At 36.3% G+C, this 17,528-nt stretch overlaps 3 protein-coding genes across 5 annotated transcripts in view; 1 reads left to right on the top strand and 2 right to left on the bottom strand.

Annotated features, from left to right (window-relative positions):
- Positions 1-10,268, bottom strand: part of LOC107584159 (calcitonin gene-related peptide type 1 receptor) — a 42,676-nt gene extending 32,408 nt beyond the window's left edge. Inside the window, exon 1 of the mRNA XM_016270644.1 lies at positions 10,135-10,268. The gene's annotated coding sequence lies outside the window, so the exon portion shown is untranslated. The remainder of the gene's footprint in view (positions 1-10,134) is intronic.
- Positions 1-17,528, top strand: part of LOC107584160 (PTB domain-containing engulfment adapter protein 1) — a 195,956-nt gene that overhangs the window by 32,477 nt on the left and 145,951 nt on the right. The gene's annotated exons all lie outside the window — the stretch shown is intronic.
- LOC107584163 (tissue factor pathway inhibitor-like) overlaps positions 11,173-17,528 on the bottom strand; it is a 38,635-nt gene continuing 32,279 nt past the window's right edge. For both annotated transcript variants that reach the window (XM_016270664.1, XM_016270663.1), the window contains exons 6-7: positions 11,953-12,132; positions 11,173-11,761 (exon numbers count right to left, since the gene is read on the bottom strand). In XM_016270664.1, coding sequence (XP_016126150.1) covers positions 11,697-11,761; positions 11,953-12,132 — 245 coding nt within the window. In that variant the 3' untranslated portion in view covers positions 11,173-11,696. The remainder of the gene's footprint in view (positions 11,762-11,952; positions 12,133-17,528) is intronic.

Here is a 17,528-nt window from a genome sequence, read left to right as displayed (position 1 = left end):
GGTAAATTCCGACTTTGCTATGACAATCTGTTGCTTCTGAATCAGCGACTGTAAGTATGTTTTGTTATTAGTTTAAGTATTTGCTATTGACTGTTCAAATGTGGAGTTTTGCCCAGCGCAGAGTAACGCGTTGCGTGTGTGTGAGGGGAACAGGGTCACATCACAGGGTGAACTGTGAAAGAGTGAACTGCCTGTCAGAAATCATAGCACGTCAGCTGTCTTAACCGCGGCTTGTGTACTGCATCATCACTGTGTATGTCACGCGACTCTGTTGCCCTTTCGGGCTTGAACTGATGGTAAAACTAACGACATTATTAACTGTCTTGATATTTACTTTGAAAGCTGATGCTCGCGATTATGGTAAGGGTACATTTCCGACGCGTGCTTGAGGTGTTAAGCCAATCACAATGCACTGGGTCAGCTGGCCAATCAGAGCAGACTGCGCTTGTCAAAGGAGGGGGCTTTGGTGAAAACTACGTGTTTGAGAGAGACGGGGCATAGAGGACCTACAATAATGTACAGTATTTGAAAAATAATGTGTTTTTTGAACATTAAAGCATGTCAACATATTCTGTTATACCAAATACACAAAATAATGATCTTTAAAATAGCATCATATGACCCCTTTAAGGGGAAGAGAGGAGAATGTTAAAATTAGAAGAGTAAGATCCAGTTCCACTTGGTGCTCCTAAATCATTCTGTGAAAAATTAAATCCCACTTTAGAGGAAGTGTTTGGCAGACACGATAACCCAAGACTGACCCACTTGGAAGTGGGTCGGCTCTGATTCATCCACATATGTTCCCAGAATCCCCCACACTCAGAGTGGTGGCAGAAGCCAGTAAATCATAAAGCCGCTGTCTGCCAACGGCAGTTTGTTTAGTGTATATCAGCTTTAAACACTCATTCTGAAGCGCTGTTTATATTTCCACTGTCCAGCAACCCACACAAGCCCTTCATCTCTAGGGTCCATTTTTTTAAATACTACAGTGCCGTTCACTCAGTGTAGGGCTGCACGATTATGACATAAATATATATATACATATACATATATACAAATATACATAATTGTTGATTATTCCCTTGGAATTGTAGTTGCGATTATTAATTACGATGATCACAATTTACATTGAATGATGTTTATACCATTGTTTGATGCAACTGCATGCTGTATTTTTATATGAAAATAGCTGAAAACACTCTAACTGAAAAACCTTTAGTGCTTTTCTATAGTATTAAGCCTCAAATGTCATATATACATCGGATTGGTTTCTTCTTTAAATTATAAAAAAAAGTAAAATATGAAAATATTTATATGAATGGTATTAATAATAATAATAATGTTTAATTTATATAGCGCCTTTCCCAAGCTCAAGGACACTGTACAAAAGCAGTAACACAATAGACAGTCGATTCACATAATCATAAACGGGCATTTCACAATCAATTAATCAAATTAAGTGGACAGTGGACATTTGCCCAGTCCGAGGAAAGACATGATTGCAGTTGCATATCATGGTACAATTATGTACTGGAAACAGAGATACATAACATAGTATAAGTAATAACAGAAAAGGGATAGTGTCAATTAGTAACAAACAAAGAATAGTAAATGCAACAACAAAAAAATACACAGAACGAAAATACTCAGAGAGAATTATAGCTGGTAGTATAGGATGAGGAGACTGTCTAAAGAACATGTTTTGACTGATAGTATTGGGTAAACAAGTAGGTTTTGAGTTGTGATTTAAATACAGAGAGTGAGGTTATTGTCCTTAGTGCCAGTGGTATAGAGTTTCATAGTTTAGGTACAATTACGGAAAATGACCTGCCACCCATTGAAGATAGATGAAATCTAGGTACAGTAAGAAGTTCACACCCTGCAGATCGAAGTGAACGAGGTGGAACGGAAGGAGACTGTAGATCAGAAAGATAAGGAGGAGCAAGGCCATTGAGTGATTTAAAAGTAAGCAGAAGAATTTTGTAAGTAATGCGAGATGATACAGGGAGCCAATGGAGTTTAAATAAAATAGGGGTAATATGAGCAGATCGTTTAGTATGACTTAATATTCTTGCAGCAGAATTTTTAATATATTGTAAATGAGAGATAGAGTGCAATGGTAATCCGGCAAAAAGAGCATTACAGTAGTCAAGGCGTGATGTAATAAAAGCACGCACTAATGATTCAGCATCTTTTGGAGAAACATAGGATCGAAGTTGGGCTAAACGGCGAAGCTGGAAAAATGTCAGAAAAAAGTCAGTGAAGGATCAAGAGTAATGCCTAAATTTCTGACAGTAACAGATGGAAAAATTGTTGTAGCATCAAGGTTGAAACTGGGAGCATTTACTATATTTTTTGTTAGTGAAGGGGGCCAGTAATTAAAATTTCTGTTTTGTTCAAATTCAAACTGAGAAAATTTGAATTTAGCCAGGCCTTTAGCTCATTGACACAGGTAGACAGTGATGTGGTCTGGTGAACAGAACCTGGTCTGCATGCAGTGTATATCTGAATATCATCAGCATAACAGTGATAATGAAAACCATGACGACAGATAATATGTCCAAGAGGCATGATGTAAGTAATGAATAGTAATGGCCCAAGAACAGAGCCCTGGGGAACTCCATGACTGAGTAAAGTAGTGGGAGATTTATAATTATGCATAGTGATGTAGTATTGTCTATCAGTGAGATAGGAAGAGAACCAGGATAGTGCAGCACCTGAGACACCTATCTCTGAAAGGCGGGAGAGTAATAACTTGTGACAGACAGTATCAAATGCTGAGCTGAGGTCGAATGGAGAAGCAGGAAAATGGAGAGATTACCTGAGTCACCAGAGAGTAACAAATCATTGACAACCTTAACTAAAGCAGTTTCAGTGCTGTGATGAGAGCAAAAACCAGATTGAAATGCATCGAACTGATCGCTGAGAGCTACAAAAGAAGACTGTAGCTGATTGGCAACAAATGTTTCCATAATTTTCTAAATAAATGGTAAATTGGAGATTGGACAATAGTTGGTGAAATCAGATGGGTCCAGGTTTGGTTTTTTAAGAACAGGAGTAACAGCAGCAGTTTTCAGTGAAATTGGAACAGTGGCAGAGATAAAGGACATATTTACTAAGCGGGAGATAGGAGCAGAAATGACAGAAGTACAGTGGTTCAGAAGGAATGTGGGTGCAGGATCGAACTGGCATGAGGAAGAATTAGAGTTCTGTATTATTTCAGCAATTAAGGTTGGAGTTGTCAAGGTAAAATTATTTAACAGTTGAATAGTTTGAGCTTGCTCACAAGTAGAAGAGGTTGGTTCAGTGCCAAGAGACCCACATAGAGCATCCAGTTTTATTTGAAAGTGGCGCAAAAAAGAGCCACACAAATCATCACATTCATATTGGCTGAGACTATGGCTAGATGGCTGGACTAATTTATTAACCATGCTAAACAGTTTTTTTGGCTTATTGTTAGCTTTATTGATGATATCAGAAATATAGGAAGAGTGTGCTGCATTCAAGGCAGTTTTATAATGCCTAAAATGTTCAGAAAATATTTGAAAATGGACAGTCAGGCCAGTTTTTCTAAAATGGCGTTCAAGCTGTCTGCCTTTTGCCTTCATAGCACAAAGCTCAGCATTATACCAGGGAGAGGTGTGGGACAAAGGAACAGACCTAGTCCTAAGGAACAGACCTAGTCCTAATTGGAGCATGCTCATCTAAAACATCAACAATAAAAGGTCAGATATCACATATGGACAGGTGAATTTGAAAACATCAAAAATAGTAGAGGAAGCAACTGAAGCAGCAAAAGTATTTACATTGATAGCATTGTTTTTGCGATAAGAAATTGTAGTATTACCAGCACATTTAGAAGGATGTATTAACGTAAAGTCAAAAGTGATAAACTTATGATCAGAGATAGGAATAGCATGACTACTGATGGAGATGTTATTCACACCAGACGTACAAACTAAGTCAAGTGTATGACCATGAGTGTGGGTTGGGAAATTAACATTCTGGGTAAGATTAAAGTAGTCCAGGACAGTCTTCAATTGAGTGCTGTTAGAATACTTCTTAGACTTCTTCTTTCTTAAATGTATTAATTAATAATGTTATATATTTTTTACATTATTCAAATTAATAATTTTAATGCAAATTATATTATGTGAAAGATTAGATTGGAAAATTTGAAATATTTTGTGTATCCCCCCCCCCCCCCCCAAAAAAAACCCCTAAAACTTTGTTTATTTCCATGTCTGAATTAAATAGGTTAGGTTAATATTTTAAATGTGGTCTCCCAGTGGACCTCACTGTAAATATTTTATGATACCAAATAAGATTTTAACAAAATGGCTGAACATTTATTTGACAGAATATTGACTCAAAATTGCTAAAAATACATGGAAAATGTATTTGGTCAGTAGACAGACACATTTTTTGTAAAGAAGTCTGCTCAACAAGGCTACATTTATTTCATCAAAAATCCAGTAAAATAAGTAATACTGTGAAATATTATTATGATTTAAAGGGGTGGTTGATTGCGATTTCACTTTTTTAACGTTAGTTAGTGTGTAATTTTGCTGTTTGAGCATAAACAATATCTGCAAAGTTACGAAGCTGAACGTTAAATGCAAACGGACATATCGTCTTTTAAAATTCTGGCAGTTTAATGCCTACAAAAACGGCTGGTAGGGACTACAAGAAGTTACTTCCTGCCAGATAAAGCCCGCCCTCGAGTAAAGGCAGCAAAGGGGGCGAGGCCATGCTGCGCTGCTTTAGAGAAGAGGAAGAGAAAACTAGGGGTGCATGTAAAAATCTATTCATATATGAATTGCGATTCTGTCTTCTAACGATTCTAATGGATTCACAAGTTTCAAAATCAATGTTCTAAAGCAGCGGTTCTTAATACTGTTTCTCACGTCCCCCTGCTCTGCACATGCTCTGCACCTCTCTCTCTCATTCAGCTCAGCTCCAACAATGAACTGTTCCAATTATACACTTATTTTCACATAGCTATGAGAAGTGCTATACATGGACGCATGTGCATTTGCCGTACAGTATTAAAGCTTTAATCAGGATAAAACCGTATATTAAAAGCTAACATAAGCAGTAGCATTTACAAATAACAGCATATCTAAAAGTATGAGACAACAACAAACAAAAAACATAGGCCTACCATAAAAAGCCGTACTTGCACAGGTTCTGCACGATCCCCTTCAATAATATCCTCTGCGTCTCAATCGGGCTGAAACTGATAAGCGATATTAACGACGCTGTTGTTTACAATACAACCGGAGCACATGCCGCTGAGGTGAGGGGCGGGACGATTAGACGCGCACTAGAGGCGGTTTAGCCAATCACAATCACACACTGGGCTAGCTAACCAATCAGAGCCCATCGCCTATTTCTGAGGGGGGGCTTCATAAAAACAGGAAAAGATCAGCCCGTTTCTCAGAAACGGGACAGAGCGGTGTGGAATAAAGGTAAATTGTGTGAAAAATAATGCGTTTTTTCTTTTTTAACTAAGCATTAACACATGTTAGACTGCACCCCATAAACACAATCAAGCCTAGAAAAAAAACAGTGAACCACCCTTTAAAGGAACTGTTTTCTATTTTAGTATATTTTAAAATGCCATTTATTGCTATGATAGCAAAGCTGAACTCAGTTTCACATGATCCTTTAGAAATCATTCTAATATGCAAATTTGGTGATTAATTATTAATAATGCTTCTTATTATCAATGTTGAATACAGTTTTTTGTGGAAAACTTGATACATTTTGTTTCAACATTCTTTTATGAATAGAAAGTTCAAACAGCAAATATTTGATCACTTTTGATCAATTTAACGCATCCTTGCTGAATACGTTTTCTTTCTTTCTTTCGTTCTTTCTTTCTTTTAATTATTTTATTATTATTTTGTTTTTATTTGCTTACCCCCATCTTTAGAATGGTAGTGTATCATGGATTCCACAAAAACATGAAGCAGTATACATCGGCCTAACTAGTGTATACAGCAGACAGAAATATTTCTTAAGGTAATACCTAGAGCAACAATTCTCTACCAAGCATCTAATCTCAATAAAGCAATGTGATAAGACTAGTGAATGAAATAGATATGATGGAAATAACAGCTAGATAGCGGGATGCGCGGCTTGCCGCACTTCAACGCACATAAAACCTAATGAATCTGGAGAGAGGAAATGAAATGATCCTATTAGCCCCACTCCAGTTTAACGCCTGAAACAAGACACCAAATCCCTGACTGTAATAAATCTTTATATTTTTGCATCATTTCAAAGCATCTAATCATGAACTCTGACATTGCTGCTAATAAAAAATGCAAGACATATCATGGCCTGTCTTGCGGTGGAGAAAACATTTACTTTGCAAATGCTCAGGGGTGTTTTGAGCTCACATGTATCTAATTATGACCAGTGTGCACAAATTCTATTAATCCAACCAGTGGGACTGTAGGTTTTTACACTGAGGAGTCGGACAGGATTGTGATAGCTATGTTTGCAGTAAAACATTCTGGCATGGTTTACTGTCTGCTCTCCACGTTTCCATGACGGAGGTAAGGGGTGAACCATGGTAATGGCACAGTAACTGAATGCAATATCGCCAGGCCAGGAACACAACTTTGTTCCAATTACATTAAATCCCCCTTGAAAGCAGCACTCAAACCTGACAAACACATGCATGCTTTGGGGCTCTGCATTGAGATCCACATAAAAGGCTCTCAAACAGCGAGGCTAAATAATTGATTCCCTTTTAAAAACATAAGCTATGCTCTTTAACATATTCTGTGTGAGGATTAATTGGCTTTTCGTGTTCTAAGTAACAAATCCTCTTTCATTAGGTCCCTTTGCCAGCTAGCAATCCCTAGAGGCGAACGGTCACTAACCTTTTAATTTCCATAGAACAAATTGTTCATACCTCAGCACTGTGTATAAGGTCTGATTATGAAAATAAGCGATATTAGAGAGTGCTTGTCTATGCAAAACTCACCGCCATGATTCTAGGATATTATGGTGTTTAAGAGAGCTTTCCTATGCCGTTTGCTAAGGTGTTCTGAGTGGTTCTTGGGTATTCCGGGTGGTTACATTGGTACTGTCAGCTAGTGTGGTCAGGTTGGTCTATGATAGTACACGACTCAAGGTATTATAGCATAAACTGCGCTAGGGCTGGGCGATAGAGCTAAAAAATGTATCAACGATATAATGTTTCATATCGTTCAGTATCGATAATTATTGACATTTTTTATAACCTTTTTTAAAACAAAGATCAATAGAATTTTTTTTTTTAATTTAACCACTGTTTTATAAATTAACACAATTTATCGAGACAAACACCAAATATGTTTTTGTTTTAACAGTCAAACACACAATAAAACTTAAACAAATATCTAATTTCTAATGTTTTATATGCAGATTAAATAGGTTTTAAGGAAACTTTTGGCTTGTCTCCCGAAGCCACAGGAGGGCGCAATGAGCAAAATAATGCAGCACATAATGTCAACGCATGGAAATAACTGTCTATAAAAAAAAACGTGCATTACGTCTAAATTAACTCATATAAATCTAATATAATTTTGTAAATTGCATAAACAATTATGAACAAAACAGTATCATGTATTTATATATTGCTTAATACAAAGAGCCAAATCGCCCATCATGCAGATTGCATTTAAAAACATAAGAGACGCAGTGAAAAGGAATAAACCTCCACAAATTTGCGACGTCTTTTCTAAAAGTTTAAACTGTTTTAACTTTTCATAGCTACATCTCTTGTGTCACGAGTGCAGCAGTCATATTTGTCCGTCTAAAAAAATGCGCTGCTGAATATGCGTTGTGTGAATGGCTTGGTTTCGGTTTTAACCTAATCAAGACCTTCTCCACATTGAGCTTCTACATTTCTCTAATATTTTGAATGCATAACACAGCAGCGGCGCGTCTCGTGGGCAAGACTAACAAAACATTAAAATGCAACAACGTCACTTACAGGTGCATCTCAATAAATTAGAATGTCGTGGAAAAGTTCATTTATTTGAGTAATTCAACTCAAATTGTGAAACTCGTGTATTAAATAAATTCAATGCACACAGACTGAAGTAGTTTAAGTCTTTGGTTCTTTTAATTGTGATGATTTTGGCTCACATTTAACAAAAGCCCACCAATTCACTATCTCAACAAATTAGAATATGGTGACATGCCAATCAGCTTATCAACTCAAAACACCTGCAAAGGTTTCCTGAGCCTTCAAAATGGTCTCTCAGTTTGGTTCACTAGGCTACACAATCATGGGGAAGACTGCTGATCTGACAGTTGTCCAGAAGACAATCATTGACACCCTTCACAAGGAGGGTAAGCCACAAACATTCATTGCCAAAGAAGCTGGCTGTTCACAGAGTGCTGTATCCAAGCATGTTAAATGAAAGTTGAGTGGAAGGAAAAAGTGTGCAGCCTTATGAGGATTGTCAAGCAAAATCCTGTACATCATTATCACCGCATCTTGTGCGCCACTGATGACGCTCCCTGACCCACTCCTAACATTCAAATGCAAATGTTTATTTTAAATTTTATTCACAATCTCCTCATCACAGGCAGGCACAGCACTCAATTCAGCATGTGTTCGTGTTTGTGTGTGCTGTCTGCGTCACTCATAGCACGTGCCTATATCGTGCACTATATCGAACATTTTTTATATCGTTATCGTAGAAGGTGTACCGTCGATAAATATCGATACCGTTTTATCGCCCAGGCCTAAACTGCTTGCATGAATTATGCTCCATAATTGAATCTTTACATTCGGAAGTTTAATTAAGATCCGTAATCGAGCAATAATAATTGATATTTGCATTTGCAATTATTTGAGATTAGAGAGCCAAGCAACAGGAATAACATAAAAATTTCACATGAAAGATCTTTGGAAGATATTGCACATCAAACAGAGACATCAAACAGTGTCATTGCATCATATGAGCGAAATCTTTAAAAATCATTTTAGCAATCTTTCTTTCATCGGCTTCACAGTATTTCATCATGTACAAGCAGCTGCTTATGTAACCATGTGGCCAAAAAAACACAAATACCAAGAATATCTGTTGGCTAATTATCACAATTTTCCCTCCTTGGAGAGATTGTCAGACCCCTTCTGTCAGGTTAGGTGTCAACAGACCTTGGTATTTCTAGTTACTTCATGATACTGGTATTTTATCTTCTCAGTTCCTGGCACTGATGTAGGCTGTAAGGTTTTGGAATAATGAAGTACAACAATAAGAGCTACAGTTCTAAGACTGAATGAAAAAATATATATTTAGAGGTCCCCAAAATAATTAGGCTACTAGCAAATTCAGTTTAGGTTCGACTAATTTTATATGAAAGAAGACACTTTCTTTACAGATTACACCTGAAATTAAATTTGAAAAATATATAATTACTATCTTTTTTTATTTCTGGCACATTTGATCAAAATTCAACCTTTAAGTGGATTTCGACATAATGTGTGATATTTAGTTGTCAGATGTGTGATTGTAATGGCATTAGTCACTTTTTGTGGAAAATGTTGAATCAGTATTGTATTTGCTAAGTAATCTGAAAGATAATTAACTTCGAAATAGAAATGGATTGTTTCTCATTTACAAATCAAGAATTCAAAGGTTTTTATTTATTTATATTTATTCTTGGAAGAACGAGTTTTCACTATGCTTGGCATGATGGTAATGACAATAGGTGGTAATAGGGTTCAGTCATTCTTTGTTATAAAATATTGCAGTTTATACATACAAATTAAAATCAAGTAGTGAAATCAAGTTGTGATCGTTATAATATTGAATACACACACAAATGTGATCGCACTCACAAATCGCATCTCAGCGGAGTTAAGAAATTACGCGCACACAAGAGCCAAACTGCCCATTATGATATTTCAGAAATTTCACTTTAAACAGTCTAATAGACAAAACCGCCGTTTGTTTCTCAGTCTAAAGCTCTCATTGATTCATAAGAACTCTGGGAGTCCGTTCAGTCAGCAATTATTATAACGTGACATGAAGGCTCCAGCTGCACTTGGTAAATTAATTCCCTGTCTGTCCATATATATATAATTCATCAGTAGTTCGTTTATATCAAGCGTATCCTTACCTGTAGATTAAATCCAAGGTGTTCTGGAGATAAAAAACGAACGCGCAAGTCTTGTTATTTAAAAACACAAACGGTCATTACTTTCCTTTGAGACGTCTCGATGGCACGAAACACTGTAACAGTATCAGCGCGCGAGACGCGCAGCGTGTGAATGACGACGGCTGTCAGGCTGAAAGATATTCAGTGTAGTAGCTTCCTGTGTTACATCACCACTGCTTATCCCCGCCTCAATGGCACACAGGAGCTTTCCTTGCACAGCTTGCCTTATTGAAAATGATAAGGGTTGTCCTTGTTACTAGTAGGCTATCCACTTTCTGAAGGGTTAACGTTAGGATTAGGGGTTCGGTTCATGATTATTTGCTTGTAATTATGCGTAATTTACTGTTATTATTACTATACACACACACACTCACAAAATATATATGACTCTAAAAGATGTCTATGTATTTTTACATTATATGTGTTTTTTTATATCAATTACATTTTATGTTGTATTTGAAAGTCTTATGACTATTTGTTAATGGGATATTTGTGGTCACGGAAATTACTTTAGATTTGTGGGTTAAACAACATTCTTATTTTTAAGTGGAAAAAACTCTTGGGGTCCCCATCTTATGGCAGTTCAAATGCTCCTCCACTCCTCCAGCTGATTTTAAGAAACATAATGAATTGCAACTGTAATGAAGCCACTGGAAGTTCATTCAAATACAATTGTTTAATTAGAGTGTATGCAAAGGCATTTTGACCACTAGTAGTGGATTGCAAAATGTCTTCTTAAGAGTAACAGCTCCATCTTGTGTAGAAAACAGACTGAGTTGTAAGCAGTTTTATGTGCTTTCTTTTTTCAAACCATCAAGAAGTGCTAAAACACCTTTCACAATGGAATTGCTGGTACTCTATTTGTAAGATGTTAGTAAAATATGCAGTCATATAAGTGGTTCTCTTAGTGATGATCTGTTGGTCACATTTTTATATACATTTTTATGCTAGACTCAACTTTCAATCACTGTGTCCTGGAATTTATTATTATTATTATTCTTTTTAAACGTTTTTTGTTTTTTGTTGCCCCTAGTCATTACGTACAAACAATGACAAGAGTTCAAGGTCACAATGCAAGGGCATAAAAATCATAACATTTTGGAGTGTACTGTCTAAACACAAAAAACTAAGAATTAGTATGTTTGAAAATGTTTACAAAAACAATAAAGGAAAATAATAATAAAAAAAGGATTTAGAATCTTCAGCAAATATTTATAACAGCCATAGTGTATAAGTGGCACTGTGAAAAACAACAATTTATGAGTAATTTTTCATGAAAGATGATGAGTAATTTTTGTATGTAAATGTTCCCTTTCTCCCCATAAAACAATACACATTGATTATGTTTTAGACTTAAAATACATAGAATGTCTTTATATATAAAGTCTAGATTAAAATCCATTAACTGTGATAATTATATACATGACAATAATGTGTGTGTCAGCGAGGTACTGGCACATGCTGCTGTTTCTTATTTTCTCTCTGAAGAGTGGTTTAGGATTTGGTATCATGAAAAATATGTCCTAGACAGATCGGTATAAGATATTTGAGTTCCTCGTCTTTATCCGTATTTGCTTCCTCCTGTGATCTGAAGAGAAAACATTGAACATACAGAATTAACAATAGACGCACATTTTTCTGCGTCATTTTTTGTGGTCCAGCCTAATGGAACACAAGTTGGATGTTTAAGCATCATCATTATTGACACTAAACTGCACAGTTTTTCTCAATTATAATATCAAACCCTCTAAAGTAAGTAAGGGCTGCAGTTAGACACACCTTTCATGCACATTTTCATGCAGTGTCTCTTAAGGACAAAGTTGTTTTTGTTGCCTCCACAGCCACTGTAGTGAAACATCTGGCATCTCTCAATCCTGGGGTTGTACACGAATCTCCTCTCAGAGCCTTCACAATTGCCCCTATCAACTGGACTCAAGCAGAATTCTGGGTGATTGAACTCTGAAATGCAACAACAATATGTTGGCAAAATCAGCAGCAGTTAAAAAAAACACTTTATACACATTCAAACATGTTCAACTGAGACAGAAAAAGATTATATTACATAATACTATCATAATAAATTATATAATATATATATATAAGAAAAAACAGTACAGGTACATGATCACAAATAGATATAGTATAATTATGTTAATTAATGTTTATAATGCATTTATTTATGTTTGCCCTGCACTTCTGTTACACAATTAAACAATTAACTAGTCACTTTTCGTGTCTCTGCGACCATGTGCCGATTACTGAAACCATATTGCAATGTACACTATGTGCATATTATGATTATACATCACATCTGATTCCAATTGCTTCTTACTTATTGTTTCTTATTTCTTGTTAATTGTAGGGATTATGAATTTTTGTAGGCAAAAACTCGGAAATTAGTTAACATTTTAGCACTTTTGGTTCATCACCCATCTACTCACTGTCTGCTTTTAAAGCCTCATTGTGTTTACAATCATGCCCTTGCAAACTATTCTAACTCAAACTTTCAGCGAAAATGTTTTTAAAATAAAGACTGAAAGAGTTTAAGATTAATGGTGCTGACGTTTAAGTCATGTGACTGTGATTCATTTATAGCCTGTTCATAAACCAGGGCGAAGTTAACTTCTGGGTTGGCCAACAAAAATACATCATCATCGGCACTGCAGCACTATTCATTCTAGCTGGAATGACAATGAATTCAACTTGAATTTACATACTTGATCCACTAGATGGCAGTAAAATCTAAGCAGTGGAACTACAGAGCATTTGCACATTCAAGTCACTCTTTTAACCCAAAAGCAATTGTTGTAATTAATGTATTCAGCTACTTTTAACCCAGAAAGTAAATTGCCAATAATAAATTAGTAAAACAGAATGCTGACAGGATGGTGAACGTGGTAATTCACTTAGTATACTTCATTAAAGCTGCAGTCCGTAAGTTTTGCCTCTTTGTCGCCATCTCTGTTTGAAAACCTGGAATTGCAGCTGTGTGTGGAATTATCTAGCTTGCGTGGGTTGTGCTCCGGCACGGCTCCAGCGTGGATTAATCTAATGTTCTGAAGAGTATGTGTGGCAGTCAGTCACCGCACCGGTGCGGATGTTTACTGTACTTCGCAATCACAGATTCTAACCTACGTCTTGGAATACGACCCAAATAAGTATTTTCAAAGTATATTGCCATCTGAGCAAGTAAGTAACAAGTCTGCCACGTTTGTTCTGACCAACTGAGGAAAAAAGCATTACCATAAATCTCGCTACCAATGGTTATTAAATCTAAAGATCGGTTAGCTCATATCACATCAAACCGTTCAAATTATTATTATTGTTATGCTTTATTCTCAAATAATTGATGTTAACAACATCAGCATCGGTGACTATGAGTGTAGTGTGTATTAGTGTGTAGATTTCAATTTCTGTACAGTCTAATCTCTAATTGTCATACTCGTCGAATTTCATATTGGGAAATTCTTTTAACCCAAAAAGCTAATTATGCTCCCTTCGAACTGGTTGTCTTCAAAATACAAATCTTTGTAATCCCAGGCTATCAATTGAACTAATAAGTTGCAAATTGGTCCTCCAGCTGTTCCTTATATGTACATTTAACTTTTCCGGCCTCTTATTGCTACCTGTCCCAACTTTTTTGGAATGTGTAGCTCTCATGAAATCCAAAATTGCCAGTATTTGGCATGACATTTGACATTTGTCTCGCTTTCAACATTTGATATGTTATCTATATTCTATTGTGAGTAAAATATATGTTTATGAGATTTGTAAATTATTACATTCCTTTTTTACTCACAATTTGTACAGTGTCCCAACTTTTTTGGAATCAGGTTTGTAATTGTCATACTCTTCGAATTTCATATTAAGAAATTCTTTTAACCCAAAAAGCAAATTATACTCCCTTCGAACTGGTTTTCTTTAGAATACAAATCTTTATAATCCCAGGCTATCTGTAATCATGAGCACATTTATAATTTGAATATAATTTAATTTCATTCACATATGTTTCATAAACACATAATCCTTTATGGATTACAACCCACCATCAAAATGATACATTTAATTATTCTGGCTGCTGTGAGAAAAGGCTATAAACGATCCGCCACTTGCAGGATCCTCACACTAGCCTAGTAGCCGGGACAACTTCTTTATGTTTACAGACGTGACGTAATGACGCAGTGCCATGCTCGAATTTCCCGCGAAAACCTACCCGTACCACTCAAATTAGAAAACATTATTATAAGCTAACCGTTGTGAATCGGGCTAAAGTAAGGCGAAAGTTTTGACCACTGGCTGGTTATGTACTTGCTCAAATATTGATTTCGCATCATTTTTAACCAAAAAAAGTTACAGACTGCAGCTTTAACCACTGCGATTAAGGCAAGAAAAGGCAAATGTGAAGTAATATGAATAGCTCCCATTAACACATGGTAACCATGTAAATACAGAAAATTGCAAGTGTTTAATAGTTTTTTTGCAATTTCCATCAAGAGCCCAAATCTCAAGAAGAGGAAATTTAACACAACAAAATATACTTGCAATTACAGAAACTGATATTCAGTTTTTTACATTTCAAAACTGAGTATTAATGTTACAAAACCACATATTTGAAAGATTTTTGTGCAATCTGTGTGCCAGACAAGGATGTCATGTGCCTTGGGGCTGTGGAGCAGAGACCAGCTCTTAACTGTCAAAATAAGCAGGAGGAGGCAGGAAAAAATGGCTGCTACGCTGCCCTCTGGACTCAGACAAACAGACTGTTTTACACAAAGGCACAGCTGTCTAGAACCCTCTGCCTGTGTGTGTTGTGGCGAGTCGCCTGCCTCCCCCCTAATTATCAGCAATACCCCGTCCCTTAATCGCTGCCCTTCGCCAGGCTCCCGACAGGAGTGGGCAGGCCCGGATTGGCTAATCGGGAGCACCAGGAGAATTCCCCGTGGGCCGGTCTGTTTTTTGGCCGTGAGGACCGTTCTTGTCATGCCACTGGGGTTGAAATATGGATGCCCTTAAGGCATCAAAGCGTCCCGTATGAAAGCTAATGCAATTTGTCCCGTATTCGCAGGCACCCCATATGACCACCAGACCATATGCATAACAAATTCTCAATTGATAATTAATCATTCTATTTACGCAAATTGTTTTTTTTGTGAACGTAGCTGCTCAAGGAAGGCTTTAAGACCAAGCAGTATCCTCTTTCTTTAATTGAAAAATATGCATTTTCATTCATTCATAGGCTAGCCTATATTAGGGCTGGGATTAGACACAAATTTCACGATTCAATTCGATTCTCATTCACAAGCTTGCGATTCAATTCGATTACCAATTCAATTCAATTCGATTCAGTATCGATTATTTTGGATATATATCAGGTACAGTACATACCAAATTTTCTCAAGGAAAAAAATCTCTCAACTAATGCTGTAAAATATACATGAGAGTCAGTTGGTACTACGTTACTATAATATTGAAGGTTAAAATTGACTGATTTGTTAAAATTACACTTAATTAAGTTTTTAAAATAAAGTTACAATCACATATTTCTACTTCAATTCGTATTTAAAAAATATATAAACATAATGGTGGCTGTCATAAAAACTTGATGGATTTATTCAAACATAAATTAAACACTGAAGAACAGTTACATTTATAATGAATATGTTATATGGTGCATATATTTAACAAAATGCCCCTCTCTACAGTTTATTTTCCTATCTGACTAATGAGTTTATGGTCACCGAATATGTTTTTCTGAGGTAAATGTGACGTTACGTTACACATAGTTTACAAGCCTTTATATTGACCTCTTTGTGTGGCTGAAACACTGATTGAGCGATTACATGAATACAGGAATACATTAATACAGGATACGGATTGTAAAGTTGTACTCTTCCTTTTAACTTACCTTTGGATGTTTAGTCATGTTTATTTTATGCTGAAACTGGTATCAATGTGGAGGAGATGATCAGTTCACGTGTGCGATCTGAGGCGCTACAGCGATCTGTCACTCCACATTAAACAGCGCCAAAACGGCATTAATTGTTTGAATACTGCAATACAATGGACAGAACTTGAAACCTAAGACTTTGTTTCATATTAAAAGTACCAATGCACAATGCTTATTGTGATTTATTGGATTGGAGGTGCCCTTCAATGTTCCGTCCATTAACTGAAATCAGGCTAGACTAATCGATTCTTCGGATTTAAGAATCGATATCGTTCCATAAAAATGAGAATCGATTAATATCGAGATATCGATATTTTTTACCCAGCCCTAGCCTATATGGTTGCAATAATATTTTAGTTAAAAAATGTAAGTGTTATTGTTTTAAAAAAAATGCTTTATTGACTGACGTTTCATAGACCTTCAGTTGTTATGCTTTCTAATTTCATGCAATTGTATGTAATTTCCATAGACTCTATAAAAACATGGACATAGTGTCTGTGACGTCACCCGCAGGTTTTTGAAGAGCGGTTTTGAAGCTCAAAGTGGGCGGAGCCGGCCGTCGCCATCTTGGCAGCGCCATCACCGCGCATCACTCCCGGATAATAGAAAATGGACAAAGCGACGGGAGCTGGTAGCTGAAACCACGCCCACCTAGCTCGACGGTGGTGACAGCAGCGACAATCCACCTGTCACTCAAGTGGCCACGCCCTTAATTATGCAGAACTTTAAGGCTTAATATAATTTAAACGGATGAGTTATAAAAAAATTCACCCCCCTCACACTTGTCATGAAGGGCAAAATTAGCTATATAGACCAAAATCATTTTTTGTACCAGGCTATAAACATATTTTTTTTCTATGGGACTGACTCCCTTTTGGAGCCAGCCTCTAGCAGCCAGTCGATGAATTGCAGTTTTAGTCACTTCCGTGTTGGCTTCACAAGAGAGACCGGAAGGTTGCCGCTTGGTAATTTCACAGTATTTTCACCTCCTAAATTAGTAGGCCTACACTACTTGTGCAGTCACAATTCTTTAATGGTACAATTTACTCAGGCCAATTACTTTTTTTTTGTTTGTATGACATTAAAATTATTTTTAGAATAAATGTACATAAGTTAAGCAAAACAAATGTGATTATTTTTGAGAACTTTTGAACTGCGGGCAGACATACATTATGGTACAGTACAAATATTTTGAGCGTCCCTTATTCTGTCCCTTATTTTCTTATTAAGAATCACAATTGTCCCTTATTTTCCATTTGCGGCACCTTGCTAAGAAAAAAAAAATTAAAGATAAAATTAATAGATAAAAAATGGATAAAGCGCAAAGACAGCGCTGAAAAGGCCAGTATGTATATATATATATATATATATATATATATATATATATATATATATATATATATATATA

This window comes from Sinocyclocheilus grahami, unplaced genomic scaffold, assembly GCF_001515645.1.
Source record: "Sinocyclocheilus grahami isolate Dianchi unplaced genomic scaffold, SAMN03320097.WGS_v1.1 scaffold57.1, whole genome shotgun sequence".
In the NCBI taxonomy this organism is placed as follows: domain Eukaryota; kingdom Metazoa; phylum Chordata; class Actinopteri; order Cypriniformes; family Cyprinidae; genus Sinocyclocheilus; species Sinocyclocheilus grahami.
Note: the sequence above shows the minus strand (reverse complement) of the source record. Positions and strands in the feature narration are given on the sequence as shown.